Source organism: Ranitomeya variabilis, chromosome 8, assembly GCF_051348905.1.
Source record: "Ranitomeya variabilis isolate aRanVar5 chromosome 8, aRanVar5.hap1, whole genome shotgun sequence".
NCBI lineage: Eukaryota > Metazoa > Chordata > Amphibia > Anura > Dendrobatidae > Ranitomeya > Ranitomeya variabilis.
Window position 1 is genome coordinate 102607967 of NC_135239.1, and position 18385 is coordinate 102626351.

General features: G+C 44.1%; 1 protein-coding gene across 2 annotated transcripts in view; it reads right to left on the reverse strand.

Annotated features, from left to right (window-relative positions):
* Positions 1-927: 927 nt before the first annotated feature.
* RNF2 (ring finger protein 2) overlaps positions 928-18385 on the reverse strand; it is a 31536-nt gene continuing 14078 nt past the window's right edge. Inside the window, exons 4-7 of one of the 2 annotated variants that reach the window (XM_077277346.1) lie at positions 10003-10218; positions 7150-7422; positions 2382-2553; positions 928-1641 (exon numbers count right to left, since the gene is read on the reverse strand). In XM_077277346.1, the coding sequence (XP_077133461.1) occupies positions 1540-1641; positions 2382-2553; positions 7150-7422; positions 10003-10218 (763 nt within the window). In that variant the 3' untranslated portion in view covers positions 928-1539. Of the gene's footprint in view, positions 1658-2381; positions 2554-7149; positions 7423-10002; positions 10219-18385 lie in introns of both variants that reach the window. The other variant, XM_077277347.1, reaches the window with a different exon arrangement.

Here is an 18385-nt window from a genome sequence, read left to right on the forward strand (position 1 = left end):
CAATCTAATACTATGCTCAGATAGTAGTGATGAGCGAGTGTACTGGTAGCTCGGGTGACCTCCGAGTATTTATGACTGCTTGGAGATTTACTTTTCGTCGCGGCAGCTGAATGATTTACAGCTACTAGCCAGATTGATTACATGTGGGGATTCCCTAGCAACCAGGCAACCCCCACATGTACTCAGCCTGGCTACTAGCTGTAAATCATTTAGCTGCCGTGATGAAAACTAAATCTCTGAGCAGTCATAAATACTCGGAGGTCGCCCGAGCGTGCTCGGGGAAAACCTGAGCAAGGAGTACACTCGCTCATCACTATCAGATAGCACTCCCTTGAAATCTAGGTTACACTCTCACAGAGACTGACAGTGGCATTTAACATGTTAACAGCCGTGGTTGGAGATCCTACAGAGACAACCTGGGATCAGTTTATTATGCGGAATTCCTCTAACAGAAAAGGAGTGTACAAAGCTGTCAATCCTTTTTGGGATATGCTCAGAATCTTAACATTTTGGAGTAGATTCTGCTCTGAAATCTTAAAAAAAGAGACATATTCGATAAAATTCATATCGATTTCAATGGAAAAATGTTCCTTTAATGCAATGCTTCCTTTTTGCTACGAGTTTCTCTCTGATGTTGTTTTTTTTTAACCCACAGTGAATTTTTTGAGGCATTTCCAAAAAGCTCCAAATTTGACCGCTGAATGAACCAAAAAATACATTCCACACACAAAAACTGTCAAAATGTGCATCAAATGTACGCGATTTTATTTTTCAAACTGAAAAAATCCACATGAAAAAGCTGTGTGAACACTGCCTTATGCTTAGTCCAGCCACAGACATTTTGATGACATGGCGCATGCTCTGCCGCTATTACGAAGTTAAAAAGAGCAAAATATGTTAAAAAAAAGGTCACAATGCAGAAATAACTCATGCCAGCTCAGTGTTTTATTTACAAAGGATATATACATCATAATCCGAGGACTCAACCCTTCACAATTATAATGTCAAACCCTCACATGCGTAAAATACACAATACAGAGCTTCCCTCTGTTAACCATAGATGCAATACAAGCCTTGTCCAATAGTTTCAATGTGACAGATGTAAATGGAGGAGGTATATGGGTGGTTTACAAAATTACCTTTCTGGACGTGTCATAATGTAGCATTATGTAAAATGGAAATGATGTAGCATATGTGCCCATTTACCACATTCATTGTGCTCCAAAATGTAGATTGGATACATAGTCTGCATTTTGCCAGCACTACAGTTCAGTCCATACGTTGCGTACTTACCAGTTACCAACATTTTACTAAATAAATAAATACAAATAACGAGAAGCATCCGAAGATAAAGCCGTCATCCTTGTGTCAAAGAAGTCTCTTTGCTCCAAGACCAAGTCTCCAGAAACAGTCAGAAAATTGTCTTTGAAAATGTGCTGACAAGTGTCCGTCAGGTAGGAGGTGTCACCGGCTTCACAAGTGCAAAGTCCACATGGTATTATCACCAGGTAAGGAAGAGCCCTCTCACCGGGTTTCCCACTACTTGTGCTCCTTAGTTGGTGCGTAGTAAAGTTCCATTGGTTTATTCACCTTCCAGTACTTTTCGCTGACTAGTTCCAAAGAGAATGAACCATTTAGCACCTAGAAGAAAAGAAGCCTAAATCATCGATTCACAAAAATGAGAATGGATTAGATATGAGAGAATCAGTCCAGGGCAAAAGAATTCATCTCAAATGTTATAAAAAATGTGGATATGCTGGAATTCATTTTTTAATTAGCTTAACCTGAGCGAACACTAATCGTCCGAGTGTTCCGAGCCCGGGAGATATGCCCAGTACTGAGCACCGATATCCAGAAACACCACACTGCAAGGTCCCTCATTTACAAATCACAAAGGATCTCCTGACCAAACATGAGAGAATGATGATCGTCCAAGTGTACCGAGCCCAGGAGATATGCCCAGTACTGCCCACCGATATCCAGAAACACCACACTGCAAGGTCCATCATTTACAAGTCACAAAGGATCTCCTGACCAAACCTGAGCGAACGCTGATCGTCCGAGTATACCAAGCCCAGGTGATATGCCCAGTACTGCCCACCGATATCCAGAAACACCACACTGCAAGGTCCCTCATGTACAAAGCACTCTCTGAATGTAGTGACACACAAAAAAAAAATCAAAGTTTTCTCACAAGATATTCTATAGCAAATGTAGTGGCCCATCAAATAGCATTCTTTTTCCTTCCACCATAAAAGTAAAACTACTGGTGGACCTTTCCACTATTCACAAAAAAAAAAATTAAACATGTCATACGATTTGTTAATTACAGCTATATAAAAAAAGTCAGTAAAAGATGGCTTGGCATATGTAATACTCACTGTAAATTGCCCATTGGCTGTAGCAATGTATATGGTGTACTGTTTTTCACTGGCCGCGTTCAGACTCATTTGGTTTGTCTCTCCTTTACATCGCAATTCTTCAAGAGCCAACCTTACTGCCAAGTACTTGGATAAATGATCGACTGTGGCATTTCCAGACGTTTTTATGTACCTTATAATGTAAAAACACAATAGTAGCAGTAGTAATTATTTTTAAGCATAAGGTAACAAATTAACAAAATGCAGGCAGGTCTCTAAAGCCAATCCGCCACCCAGAACCTGCCGCCCCATCTACACACAACCCCTTATATAGCAGCAGGAGCAGACTACAAGATATGTCTCATAAGCATGAAGTGACCAGGGAATCAGTCATTAACTCTGCTCCCACAAAACCCCATGAACCGCTTTGCCTCTTGCAGCAAAATTTTCATTTTTTACGTTTGCATTTGCTCATCCCCTTCTTCTAAGATTTTTCTTTGCAGGATGAGTTTAGTTTTGAATGGCACAAGTTCAGTATATGATAGTGTCCTGAAAAACAGGAAAATAATTTCAAGTTGGGTGAAATGGTGCATTAAATGTAATTCCGTCAGTTTTTTGGGTCATGTTTTTACGTGGCTTATTGTGAAAGATGATTTTCCTGATCAGTACAATTACAGTGATACCAAACAAGCATTTTTTAATGTGGTGGAAAAAATTTATAAAAAGAAAAACCCTTGGTTTGTGTCGCTCTTTTCTGAGATGCATTATGCTGATATTTTTCCATTAGATTGAGCTGTTTGAGGTCTAGTTTTTTGGAGTGTTATTAATTTCAATATATGGTATGGACAACGTTTTGATCAGTTTTTACTGCTTTTTTTGAGGTGGTGTGATTAACAAAACTCACAATTCTTGCGTTTTGATTATTTCTCTCTTTACGATGTGAACCATTTGCGTTACTCTTATATTTTTTATAGACCAGACTTTTACAGATGCAGTGATACCAAATATGTTTACTTTATTTCTTCATTATTTTTAAAAATCAGAGAAAAATGGGGAGATTTGATTTTTTTTTTTAGTATGTATATTTTTTTCATTTTGTCTCTACAATTTTTTACTTATTTTTAGTCCCTTTAGGCCCTTGCCTGCTATGGTAACCCACCGGTATCCTGCGATTGAACTGGAAGTCGCTCCATTTAAATGCTGATATTAGAGATTGACAGTGGCAACTAAACGGCTAAGAGAAATTCACAGTACCGTATATGACAATGTAAGGTATGCAGCCTCTAGTATATTCACAGAAAAATTATATAGTCCTTTAAGTCATTTTTATTAGATATGCTTTAAAAGTACAAATACCCTTTCTTAAAATACAAAGACACACTCTGTGTTAGTCAACCCCTGATGAGACCGTATAAACCTATGGTGCTACACAAGGTCCCTATCTAGCCGAGGAGGATGGCACTCTATATTGTGCAAATGGCGGCCTTGCTTACCGTCGTCTTGCCCTAACCGACCCTACCAAACCCAATCAGGTACCTATTATAACCAAGATGGTCACACACAGCAGGGCAAACAGATTACAACTGCAAGGCACAATGAATATAATCCATTAAGGACCTTCGCACAGAGCACCACAGTGCTGACGTACATGATCATAGGTGCCAAGTGATTATATGCCCCACCTATCCTGTAATAAGCTAATGTAGACACAGCAGCATGTACAATGGCAGGAGAGGAAACATGGCTGTGAACTGATAACGACCACTAATCAAAACAATAAACATACATAAAAAATATACAGTTCATACGAAAATGTACAATATTCAAAACTTTGGAACTAATATTAACAGTATAATCTTGGACCAATTGCATGAAGTCATCATATTTATGCAGTAGGATGGTAAAATAATAATAATAATGCCTCCAATGGGCTGAAATGTATATACAGTAGGATCCCACGCTGTGGCGGCCACATGCAGGGGCGAATGAGCGCATGAGTTGGCAATACCAACACACGTGGGCACAGCGTTTAGTCTCCACAATGTGGTATTATATGCTCACATTACTACTTTATTATGACTGCAATCCCATCACCATCACCCATCTTTCCTGATCCCACTCACCCTGTAACCATCTGCTATAACTGTTTTTTTTTCTTCCTGCATGTTTTCCCACCTTAATTCTTTGATGCTAACACACAGTTGGCTTTAGCTTTCCATTTTAATCTGGCTATTTGCCTTTGCATTTTCTCTTCTGACTTCTAATTTCTCCCCTCCTGTGTCTGTGACCAGTCTCCCTGCTTCCCCTCCCTCCTGATCACATCTGGCCTATTTCATGTGCATTTTGCTTGTTGTAAATTCAGAGTTGCGTCTGCTTTGACCATGGTCTGTCTACATAAGGATGTCTCTAAAATGATACAGCAGAAATATGCCAGAAGTAAACAGAAGGTACGACTAACAACTGTTATTAAATGTACTACATTTCTTTCTTCTCTTCCTCCACACTTAGTCTCATCATACTGACATATGCTCTAACGGTTTTGGTTCCATTACTCCTCACTCTCCTTCCCTATCCCCAAATAATAATCTCCCCTTCCCTCTTGCCTCTCCACCTGACCTCCTCCGCTGACTTGCTCCTCAACCCCAGATCTCTCCTAATAAAACACAAAACAAGCCGCCCACTCTCCCTTCTCCCACCTGCTCTGTCTCGCTCTGCTTCTCCGTACTGCTGGCGACATATCTCCTAATCATGGACCCCCACATGTCATACTTCCCATTATTACCCTCTTTTATCACTCCAACCCAATATAAACACCCCAAATCTTGCCCACCTCAAATCCATGACACCCATCACCCTGCTCACTCTCTCTGGAATGCCCGCTCTGTCTGCAATAAACTCCACATGATTCACGACCTCTTTACCTCTCGTAATCTTTCTTTCCTGAGCCTCACCGAAACATAGCTGACACCCTCCGACACAGCCTCCCCTGCTGCGTTATGTTACGGTGGCCTCCACTTCACCCACACTCCTTGTCCTGGCAACAGACATGGTGGAGGAATGGGCCTTCTCCTTTCTTCCAACTGTACCTTTAACCCAATTCCACCTCTTCCCTCCCTTATCCTCCCCTCTTTTGAAGTCCGCTCTGTCCGCATCTACTCTCCCTCCAACCTCCAAATGGTCATCATATAACGACCTTCGAGCCCAACCACTGCCTTTATTGACCAATTCTCCACCTGGCTTCTTCACTTTCTCTCTGCTGACATTCCCACCATCATCATGGGTGATTTCAACATCCCCATTGACACCTACCAGTCAGCAGCCTCCAAACTCCTGTCTCTTACTTCATCTTTGGGACTTACTCAGTGGTCCTCCTCAGCCACCCACACAGACGGACGGACACACACTAGACCTCATCTTCACCTGTTTCTGCTTCCTATCTAAATTCGCAACCTTCCCTCTCCCTCTGACCACCATCTGCTCACTTTCTCATCACTGTCCTCCACACCTGTCACCCATGTCCAGCAACACGCGCACATCTAGACACTCGCACACTCTCTGACTCTATTCGGCCACTGACCTCCATAGCTTCACTCCACAACACAGACACTGCCACTAGTTTCTACAATGCCACTCTTGCATCAGCCATCGACTCGGTAACCGTCATGCATAGCAGAGTGTGACGAATCAATAGACAACCCTAGCACAATAACCACTAAAAAGCTTCAGCAAGTATCCAGAATTGCAGAATGGCGTTGGAAGAATACACAATCGCAAGATGATTTCACTGCACTCAAACAAGCAACAGTCGCATTCAAATCAGCTCTCACCTCTGCTAAACAGGCCTACTTTACATCCCTTGTATCTTCCCTGTCCCACAAACCCAAACCTACACCCCCACTGCCCCATCCAACTTCCTTAATCTCTGCCGAGGACTTTGCCACACTTCAAAAATAAGATAGACCAAACAAGGCAAGTCTTTGTTGTCCGACCACCACAACCCCTTTGTATGCCAGACCAATGCCCTAACCCCATAACGTCCCTCTCCAAAATCACTAAAGGACAGCTTGCTCATCTTCTTTCCAAATCACCTTACCACTTGTGCGCTTGACCGCATCACATCCCACCTCCTCCCCAACCTCACCACTACACTTATCCCATCCCTAACCCATCTCTTCAATCTATCACTAACTTCTGCTACCTTCCCCTCTTCTGGAAAAATATTATGGCAGTGTTAGTCATGTTAGGCTTCTTTCACACTTCAGTTGTTTGGCGTCAGTCTGCTCCGACATAGTGACGAATCCGCTACTTGGGGGTAATCTGGGAAAAGTATCTACTTTTTGGAGCATGCGCAATTGAAAAAGTGGATTGGGGCAACAGATCTGCCAAATGACTGTTGCGACGGATCCGGCACCAATTCTATGGAATGGCGGACGCGACGGATCCGTCGCAAACCGCCATTTCGGCGCAGACAAAAAACTTTATAATGTCCGTCTATGTCTAGATGACGTCCGCCAAATCTCGACGGATCCGTCACATGGCGGATGGAACGGACGACCATCCGCCACAATCCGTCGCTAATGTATGTCTATGGGAAAATAGCGGATCCGCCAAAAAATAATGGCGGATCCGCTATTTGAGGAAAATGGCGGTTTCAGACTGACGCCAAAAGACTGAAGTGTGAAAGAGGCCTTAGTCTGTCATTGTTAGTTTTGTTTACTGTAAGTGATATTTGTATTTTAATATACAGCACCATGGAATTAATGGTGCTATATAAATAAATAATTATTACCGAGTCTGGGCATTATCATCTTTCTCCATTAGTGTAGGGTGGGGTCTGAACACCAACTCTATCTCACTGGACCCATCCAGCGCAGGATCCATAGTAACGGCTTCAGTGTTGGTGTCCAGCTCTAACCCCGAATCGTCAGAAGTTTTGGTCCTCTTGTTGCTCGGCCCCGCTTCCTGATTGCTATGGACAGAAGCATTACTGCAGTGGGAGCTGTCTGCGTTGTCTTCCGCCCCACTCCCATTCTCCACCTGCTGCTTTTTACCTCTTTGTAACCTGAAATAAAAGGAAATGACTCAGTAATGTCCTGCACGTAACAACTCCCACACAAGTGCTTGTGACTATGCATCCAGTTTTCTGGATGAGTTTCCACAGCCCTTTTCTCCCAATATAATGGTTACCTAGGGCAGAGGAGTCTGTAGAACAGGATTTGTAATGTAGGATATTATTTTTGCTCACTCATGTTTTAAGATGAGCCGTCACAGCCTTACACGTGTGCATACCCCACATCTAGGATAACTGATTGCTCCTGAGCCATTGTATGCCACTGCGTTCTTTAGCATAGCATGAATGGGTCCCAGACAGAGGACAAGCCTGGTGCAGCCATAGTGTAGGACTGAAACTTAATTCTTACAATGTAAATATTCCCCAGTAGTCGCTTGTGGAAATGTAAAAACAAATTAAACCGTGATATACTGAAGAATGCTCTCATGGTGCATAGCATACAAGGTGTTAATCCAACTCCGCATCTTGGCTAATATTTTGCACAGACATTCGTGGGATGTGTTGTTCAGATACTCTTAGATATATTTCTCAAGTGCCACATTACATGAATGTTTTCTTCACCTAAATAAATGTTTTGATGCTAAAAAAAAAAGAGAAAATTCTAAATTGGCTTACCATAATGTTCTTCTCCTGCGGTTGGATTATTTTCCAGAAGAAGAAACTGGTAAGCAGCTTAGAATGTTCTCCTTTCCCTGTACACAGCACAAAACAGAAGATACCTCTAATAATTACCCGTGCATTCAACTCATAAGGGGGTAGATTTTATATCAGTGGGTAAAGGTCTCTGAAAAACACTTATTCTGCTGAGGCTACAGGTCCACAGCCGTATTCTGGGTCATTGTTGTACAGATCCTAATAGGGCACCCTTGGCAAGCTTTAGATCCGACCTGTACCTCAATGGCTCCATGCCATCCCATGTTACAGATATTCTTCTATAGAAGCATTGCTTCTGGGGTAAATATGGGTCCTCACTGAGGCCCCTTAGAGTGCATACAAGTCTACACTACAGACTAGTGATGGGCGAGTATGCTCGTTACTCAAGCTTTCCGAGCACGCATGGGTGTTCTCTGAGTATTTTGGGCGTGCTCTGAGATTTAGTTTGTGTTGCCGCAGCTGCATGATTTGCGGCTGCTATACAGCCTGAACACATGCATTGATGGCCTGTTTGTTAGGAAATCCCCACATGTATTCAGGCAGTCTAGCAACAACTAAACCTCTGAGCACGCCCAAGACACTCAGAGAAGACCCGAGCATGCTCGAAAAGGTCGAGTAACGAGCATACTCGCTCATCACTACCACAGACCCATAAGTGCTCCATGTGCCACCATACAAGGGCCATTATACATGCAACGCTGCTTCCATTGACCGACCCTTGTTTATATGATCAGCAGAATAGCCATAAATCATTTAGTGTTGTATAACTACAGAGATGTAAGAACATACAATTGTTCTATATACAAAAGACAATAGAACTGCTTGCTATATACTTACTGTACATTACCAGCTGCCGCCTGTGCGGTCAACACACAATACATCTCCAGTAATAATGCAATGTGGGGTGTTGCTGCAGTGATCACAAACTACCAGTCTTTTTTGAGCAGCACAAAAATAAAGGTAAAAAAACTAAACAAATGAAGCCCTCGCCCTTCTCTCCTGCCCTCCACCGACTCCTGTGGATCTGGTGATCTTACGAGTGCACAGAAACAAGCCAGCATCCAGGAACAGTATAGATAAACCAAACCAGCACTTGCCGGTAACCAGAATCGCGGTTTGGATGCCATGAACTGTGTTTGGGTGTCTTGGCAATGGCCGATGTGAACGACACAGCAATGTTACATGAATGTGAATTAACAGAATGTTATTTCTGGAGAAGTACTGGATTTAAGTAAATCAAGACATTTAGCACTTGAAGGGGTTGTCTGGGACTAGACTATTGTATACCTTTCTGTAGTATAGGAGCATACATCAATCAGATCAGGGGGGTCCGGGATCCAGCAAGCGGAGTTTTGCTCTGGCAGCAGACAGATGTAAGCAATGTAAGAAGTGGAAGCCAGCTCTGTATATTGCTGGAGCAAATATCAGCTGACTGGTGGGGTGCCTGACCCTGACCTCTCTCATATTGATCTATCCCCAGGATAGGTCATCCGAAAGAATTTCATGGAGGAAACACATTTAACATTTTCTCTGAAAATACAACATTTTTGTTAGCTTTTTATTTTAGTACCCGCTTTGGTATAGGGTGATACAGGAAAAAAATAGCTCCACGTTTGCACATACAGTGTGGAGAGCCTGGAGGACCATGTTGTGTGCATCAGGCACTGGGTTACGACAACTGACGATCTAATGTTGTAGTTGTATAGGAGGTGTAGTACCCACAATATACAGCCACCACCATGCACTGGAATACGGAGTTCCTGCTAACAGTAATGCTAAAATTGTGCTTACAGTCACGTCAGATTTGGGTTGTTAGCAAGTTGTGAAAAAAGAAAGAAAGCGGGCCATGCCACATAGCTGGTTTACTAGAACCTCATTCATACTGCACATTACCGCATACAGCACCAGTCACATTACCTGTTCATGGCTTGGATTTTTAGGCCCTCCTCAATACTATGGCTTAGTGCTTGCTGATTGTTATGTTTGCTGATCCTGGCCAGAACTCTTTCCTGATGAGCTTCATATTCATCTCGACTTGGATAGATTTTACTTATCAGGGCATCAAAGTTTGGGTCTGGTCGTAGTGATCTTTTGGACACCAGCTTTTTACGACATGTCGGACATTCCTTATTTCTGTTTGAAAAATATTATGGCAGTGTGAAAAATTAATGAACTAGTAAATGATGTAAATAACACTTAAATGGGATATGTCATTAGGTTTGAAAACAAAAGCTACATAGAATATTAAATAGATCTCTTAGACCTCAAGATGATGATGCTGGTCTTTAAAATAAATTAAAAATGAATACGATCCTCTTTTGAAAGTTTCAGCTTAAGGGGGGGGTGAAATTAGCCGACAAGTTCTCCAAAATGCCGTCACATACTGCATTTCAGGCTGCAGCCCGCCTTAGGTATGCATTAGGATGGGTTGCCTGAAGGAACAGTACCCAAGACAAATATTCTGAGCGATCTAAGGCTACTTTCACACTAGCGTTTTTTTGCATACGTCGCAATGCGTCGTTTTGGCGAAAAAAAGCATCCTGCAAAGTCGTCTGCAGGATGCGTTTTTCCCCCATAGACTAACATTAGTGACGCATTGTGACATATTGCCACACGTTGCATCCGTCGTGCGACGGTTGCGTCATGTTATGGCGGACCGCCGGCCGCAAAAAACGTTACATGTAACGGTTTTTTGTGCCGACGGTCCGCCATTTCCGACCGCGCATGCGCGGCCGGAACTCCACCTCCCCGCACCTCACAATGGGGCAGCGGACGCGTGGAAAGACAGCATCCGCTGCCCCCGTTGTGCGGCGCTTGCACAGTCACAGTATGCGTCGGTACATCGGGCCGACGCAGCGCGACGGCCCCGTACCGACGCTAGTGTGAAAGTAGCCTAGCAGTGTGCTTACACAGAGCAGAAACTCTCCAAGTCCCAATCACTCATGGTTTGGAATTAATTTTGAAGTTTCTGCCCCAAATACTCAGCAAAAAACTTAGTGTGAATACATCCTTAATGCAAGTTCCAGTCATGCTGAGGAGCAGCATCATGAAGAGCAAAACTGATCATCTCACTCAGCCGACGGTTTACAGCTGGACAAGGTGCAGGCATTAAGTAGAATGAGCCTGACAGGACATTGTTCTGAAATCATGCATTGACCTGTGTTTCGAGCAGGGTTTCTTCAGACTAGGATGCGTTGCAGCTTGAATTATGTGATGGCGGCTATTTCGGACAACTTCTTATGAGAAGTTGGGAGTCCACTTAGTTAGCTTCGGTATCCCTCCTGCAGCTGAGATCCCACACTGCTCAGTATGAGCTGCTGCTGGCAGTCAGGCTGGGTGGGCAGTCTGAATACACCAGTTATATCAATCTAAAAAAATCACTCACAAAACACTTTGTATTGCCTGCACCTGTGTAAATATACATGTAGTGTAAGTAATATATTCACTGATCGCCTGCTTCGCTGGTGTCCTGCACCTCTACGCTCCTCTTCAGAGTCATGTGACAAGTTGTGCTCTGATTCTCCAGATAACACTGGGGTCTGTGTGAGCCTGAAGTCCTTGTTACAATGTAAGCCTATGGAGCGCAAGAACAAGCCTCCATACATTGTAATAGTGACCTCTAGCTCACACAAACCCCAGTGCCAGTCATCGAGCTGGAATAGTAGTTAGGTGACAAAGAAGAGGACTGGAGCGGTGCTGAAAACTGGAGAAGGTGATAAACAGTGAATATAGCACTGCATTTACACCACTATATACGGTATACATTTACAAAGGTGCAGGAAATAATAAGTTTTGCAGGAGGGCTACTTTAATATCAGAATTAAAGTCATTGTAACATGGATTTTCAGAGTAAGTACAACCTTCACGACATAGGACGTAAACTTACCTCACAACTAGAGTCCCTGCCTTTGCTGTGGGCTCCCAAGCAGAACCTGCATCTTTCCTGACTGATGATGGTTGAGTTAATTAACAGCTCCGCCCGCGGCTGTTAACATTTTAAATGCTGCTGTCAATCTCGGACATTGACATTTAACCATGCATTGGCAGGGGAGCACATCATTCCCCGTGACGTGATCGCAGGGCGCCAATGGGTTGCAATGACAGCCCGGGGTCTGCTGAAGATCCCCATGCCTGTCATTACGATTTTCCTGTGAAAGCCAGAGTTTAGCTGGCATTGGTATCAGACCGTGATTTGCGCCATGATTTTGTATGTATAGTACAAGCGATAAGATGATCACATCTTCAAGTCCTTCAAGGGTCTAACAAAGACAGGTAAAACTAAAAAAAGTTTTTAAAAATATGAAAAATATATAAAAAAGATCAAATCACCTTTTGCCCCATTAAAAAGCAAACAATACAAACACACACATTTGGTATCGCTATGTTCGTGAAAGTCTGATCTATCAAAATCTACAATTAATCCGATCGGTAAATGTAACAAGAAAAAAAACAAAAAAAAAAAACGCCAAACTTATGTTTTTTTGGCTGCCACAACATTGCAATAAATCGCAAGAAAAGGCGATAAAAACATTGCATCTACCCCAAAATGGTGTCAGTAAAAACATCAGCTCTGGACGTAAAAAAATATAGTTCTTCGCGATAACGGTATTTCTCTGAGCCCACGACGGCATCACAGAGAGAGGGGATCTGCCCACCAAGGACAGGAAACATACAGATAAAAAGGCGGTACCTCTGTCCCGTATCAGTTGTTTACTAGAGCATGATGGGAGCTTAAAGTATAGAATCTAAATGTCTCATTACTTGAAGTTTTAATTGAGATACCGCGTGGCTATTTATTTAGGTATTTAACATAGATATTATATTAATGTGTACACCCATATTTGAAGGGAGGGAATGTAAGGGTGCCGTCGTGAGCTCAGAGAAATACCGTTATGGGTAAGAACTATATTTTCCTCTGACGCCCACGACGGCACCACGGAGAGAATTGCAGAGATTGTACATTTAGGGAGGGACCACTGCTTCCAGAGCCCTTTTACCAAAGGTTTATACATATTAGTCCAATAGTAGAATTTACACAGAACACATTCAAAACAATGATACGCCAAAAAGAGGCCTCCTAGATAATTAATCAGGCCACAAAATGTTCAGTTCAAACATGTAACTTATTTATAACAACTGAGATAAAAGGTTCATCCCTCAACATATGCAATTTCATAATGTACGGAATGCCTCCAATCCAATAACTGGTTTCATGTGCAGTGCAAATATCGGAACAATAACACAATTATGATAAGTAGTAAGGCAAGTAACAAAATAACTTGTTCCTTAGTTATTGTTAACCCAATTAATAGGTACCAAAGGTAAGGTCTGAAGAGGAAAGGTCCAACCTATAGTGCTTATAGAATGTGGATGGTGAAGACCAGGTAGCAGCTCTACATATCTGATCGATCGAGGCTCCGGCCTTCTCCGCCCAAGAGGTTGCCAAAGCTCTCGTTGAGAGCGCTTTCACATCCCCGGGACGGGTACCCCACTTCATGAGTATGACAGGCTGATGGTGTCCGTGATCCATCTTGCCAGAGTGCCCTTGGAGGCTTTCTTCCCCTTCCGGGGACCCTGAAAACATACAAAAAGAGAGCCATCCTCCCTACTCTCCCTGGTGGCATCTATGTAACTCCTCCTCTTTGTTATTGGGGTTAGGACAAAAAGAGGGAAGAGATATTTCTTGTGTCCGATGAAATCTGGACGCTACTTTTGGGAGGTAGGATGGGTCTGTTTTAAGAACAACCCTATCATCCAGGAATTGAGTAAAAGGGGGATTAGCAGATAGAGCCTGTATGTCGCTAACTCTACGTACAGAAGTAAGAGCGACCAGCAAAGATTTTTTTAGGGATAAAATTTTTAACGGGACATTCGCCAACGGTTCAAACGGTCGTTTAGTGAGGGCTTTCAGGACTAAATTTAAATCCCACTGAGGGGTATTTCGTACAGGAAGAGGTCTTGATCTCCCGGCTGCTTTAATGAACCTTGAAACCCACTTATTCCCTGCCAAATCATAGCTGAATAGAGCCCCCAACGCTGCTACATGGACTTTTAAAGTGCTTGTGGCCAGACCAATTTCTAACCCTTTTTGTAGGAATTCTAGTATGGCATTAAGAGGGACTCCTTCACCTAATTTGGCGCCTGAGGATGACAGGAATTTTTTCCATATTTTTCCGTACTGTCTGGTTTTCTACTTTGTAGAAGGGTAGATACTAGCCCTGGAGAAAATCCCCTATTTTCTAATAGCTTCCTCTCAAATGCCCGGCTGTCAAGTGTAAACTTGCAACCTGCGGATGTTGAACTTGACCCTGGGAGAGGAGATTTGGGAGGTCCGGGAGTACCCATGGATAGGAGATAGACATCCTCATCATCCAGGAAAACCATGCCCTTTTTGGCCAGAACGGAGCTATTAAGATTACATGAGCTCTGTCCTCCCGAATCTTCCTCAGAACTGCTGGAATTAGAGCAATTGGGGGAAAGGCATACGCTAGTTGATGGTGCCAAGGGATTAGAAACGCATCTAGTGATACGGGGTTCCCTAATAGTGCTATGGAGAAAAAGGCGTCCACCTTTTTGTTTAGGTTGTTTGCGAAGAGGTCTATGCTCGGTACACCCCACCTTTGTGAAATCTGGATGAACACTGCCTTGTTCAATTCCCATTCCCCCTGTTTTAGATGGGAGCGGCTCAGAAAATCTGCTCTGTAATTGTCTACACCTTTTATATGAAGGCCTGACAGAGACAGAAAATTGCTTTCGGCTATGTGGAAGATTGCTTTGGTTACTTTCATCAGATTCTGAGAGCGGGTACCCCCCTGGTGATTCAGGTACGCTACCACTATTCTGTTGTCCGACATAACTCTGACATGGTGGGAGTGAAGGGGATCTAGGAACTCTAAGAGTGCAAACTTGACTGCCAGGAGTTCCTTCATGTTGGAGGACACCTCCTCCAACTTTTGTGGCCAAGCCCCTTGAGCTAATAGGTCATTTAGATGTGCCCCCCACCCACTGGGGCTCGCGTCTGTAGTTACTACTTTCGAGAATGGGGTTACCCAGGGAACTCCTTGAGAAAGATTGGTTTGCGACGTCCACCAATCTAGAGATAGAATTGTGTCTGGAGAAAAACTGAACCGACTTTCTAAATTACCTTCTAGAGAGACTTCTTCTGACAAAATTTGCCATTGAAGGTCCCTCGAATGAAGCTGAGCCCATTGGACTGCAGGGATGCAAGCCGTCATGGATCCCAAGAGAGACATAGCTTGACAGAGGGTTATGGAGGGTAAGTCCCTCATTCTGGATACTAGCCCCACCATCTTTTGTATCTTTTCTGGTGGAAGGCGGCATTCCTGCCTCACAGTCCAAAGTGAGACCCAGATATTCCTGGATTTGACCCGGCAACAATCTGGATTTTGTTAAGTTCACTAACCAGCCCAGATCTTTTAATGAGCGCATGATTCTTTCTAGCTGGTTTTCGCAATGTAGGGAAGAGCTGCCGATTATTAGGAAGTCGTTGAGGTATGGCACTATCAGGGTGTCTTGTTCCCTCAGGTGGGCCATTACCTCTGCAACTAGCTTGGCAAAGACCTGCGGGGATGTGGCTAGACCGAAGGGAAGAGGTGAGAATTGGAAATTACATGTCACCCCCCCCCCAATGAGAACTGCTATGCTGAGGAATTTTTGGTGGATTTTGTGGATAGGGACGTGATAGTAAGCGTCTTTCAGGTCCAAGACTGCCATAAAACAAAGTGGAAACAGCATTTTTATTTATGTTTTTATTGTCTCCATTTTGAACGGCTGGACATTCAGATATCTGTTTAGGCTTTTCAAGTTTATATTTGTCCTGTAGGACCCGTCCGGTTTTTTCCTCAGGAACAGGGGGGAGTAATATCCTTTCCCTCTTTCCTGGGGGGGAATTTCCAGGAGAACCCCTTGCCTACTAGCCCCATAACTTCTTGTTCTAATGCTAGTTGTTCTTCTCCTGATGATCTCAGGGATGTGACCATGTAGAAGGGCCGAGGAAGTTTGTGAAATCCTAATTTTAGTCCCGACTTTATTATGTCCAGAATCCATGGACTGTTGGTAATTTTCTCCCAGGCCGAGAGAAAGAGGGACAGTCTTTCCCCCCCACCTGGGGAAAACATTCATTGGGTGGGTTTTTTGTTGTCAGTGGGGCTTTTATTAAACATAAATCCCTTGTTCTTGTTTTTCTTGTCTTCCCATCTATCTTGGATTTTCCCAGGCTTTCTTCGGCAGTACCTCTTGCTCCGAATGTGCCTCCTGTAGGAAGGAAAAGCAAGGGAGGGGAATGATTTCTTTTTATCCCCTGCCTTCTCCAAAATGTCATCAAAAGTGGGCCCGAATAAAAATTCTCCTTCACAGGGGATTGTACATAACTTAGATTTTGTTTGGCGATCCCCTGGCCAACATTTAAGCCAAAGGGCTCGCCTGACAACGTTTGAAAAAGCTGCTAATCTAGCAGCCAGCCTGATAGAATCAGCAGAGGCATCTGCTAAGAAAGCGGCAGCTCCTCGCATTACCGGTAAAATGTTTAATATAAAGTCCCTAGACGACTTGTTTTTAGGCTGGATTCCTAATTGGTCTATCCAGACCATCAGGGAACGGGATGTGCATGCGGCTGCAACCACCGGTTTTAACCCTCCCCCAGCTGCTTCCCATGAACTTTTGAGAAAAGCATCTGCCTTTTTATCCATGGGATCTTTTAGGACCCCCATGTCCTCAAATGGAAGGGCATATTTTTAGATGCCTTAGCTATGGCAACATCTAGTTTAGGAGCTTTTTCCCAGAAGGAGCAAGATTCGTCATCAAGTGGATATTTCTTTTTTGGCATAAGCAACGCCTTCCTTATAGGCTTTTTCCACTCCTTTTTAATTAATGCCAGGATTCTCTCATTAAGAGGAAAGGCCCTCCTCTTTTTTTGCTCCAGACCCCCAAACATAATGTCCTGTACTGATCATTTGGGGTGAGGGTCTGATAGCCCCATAGTGCTCCTAACTGCCTTAACGAGGCTGTCCGTCTCTTCTAGAGGAAAACAGCTACGGCCCCGGAGGAAGATGATGAAGAGGAGGAGTTAAATGTATCCGAATCCACCTCATCGCTATCCGTATAACTGGACTCAGGAGTTGGGGATCTGTGTCTAGTCTTTCTTCGCTTCCTCCCTCCCTTTAAAGATTTAAAGGCATCTTCCACCTGATTTTTTATCAGGGTTTTAAGGTCTGCTGCGAACCTGGGAAGCCCTTTGGACACTGTCTGTTGTATGCATGTGCTACAAAGTCTCTTTTCCCAGGAGGAAGGAAGGTCCTCTCTACAGAGGGAGCATACTTTATGCTTAGTCTTGCCTGAGCTTTTCTTCCCCTATAGTAAGAGGAGATAAATATATCCTTACTATCACTGACTTTCACGGAGATCACTTACCACCTTATGGACCCATAAATACCGGTTCGGGATGATCTGCGTCTGTCATCAGCTTATCCCTTGTAGTAGACGCTTTACTGGACTCCTTGCTATGTAGAGATCCCGAGCATCCTTTACCGGTACCATCCCGGTGTCCTTTCTGCAGCCGTCATTTCTGCTGCTGCGTTGGTGATGATCTGGATAGGGGTGACGCCTGCTCCAGGTCGCTCATGATAGGGGGACTCTGGTCAAGCTCCATGTGACGCAAAAGACCTAGGGTAAGCCTGTCTTTAGTAGCGGTGATTCCCGCCCTATTTTTTATATCTGTGCATGCGCAGTAATGCCACTCGCCTCGCGCGAGACCGGCACCAAATCCCGTGCATGCGCAGTGACCGACTCATTATTCACAGCGCGAAATTGTGCTCCTGGTCCCGCGCATGCGCAGACGACCCAAGATGGCGCCGTGCATTTTCATGCTGGCTCCCGAAACCCCCGGGCTTCAGCCGCCAGACTAACGCTTGGGGAAAGCAGTGCGCTGACCCCCCTTGGATGCCGCTGCTGTTGGTTTCTTACCTGGAGAGGTGGCCGCGATCCTAGCCACCTCTCCACGCGCACCCTAGAGGCCCACTAGCCCCAGCAGTGGCGCCTCGGGTCACCACACCAGCCGAGGCAGGGGGACCCCCGCTGCCTGAATCGGACTGATTGGCCCCGGACACCCACGACGATGTTCATCTATTCGTAGGTAAGCTTCTGTAGGTCTCCCATCAAGGACAGGAAACCAACTGATGCGGGATAGAGGTACCGCCTTTTTATCTGTAGGTTTCCTGTCCTTGGTGGGCGGATCCCCTCTCTCCGTGGTGCCGTCGTGGGCGTCAAGAGAAAATAAAGGTGT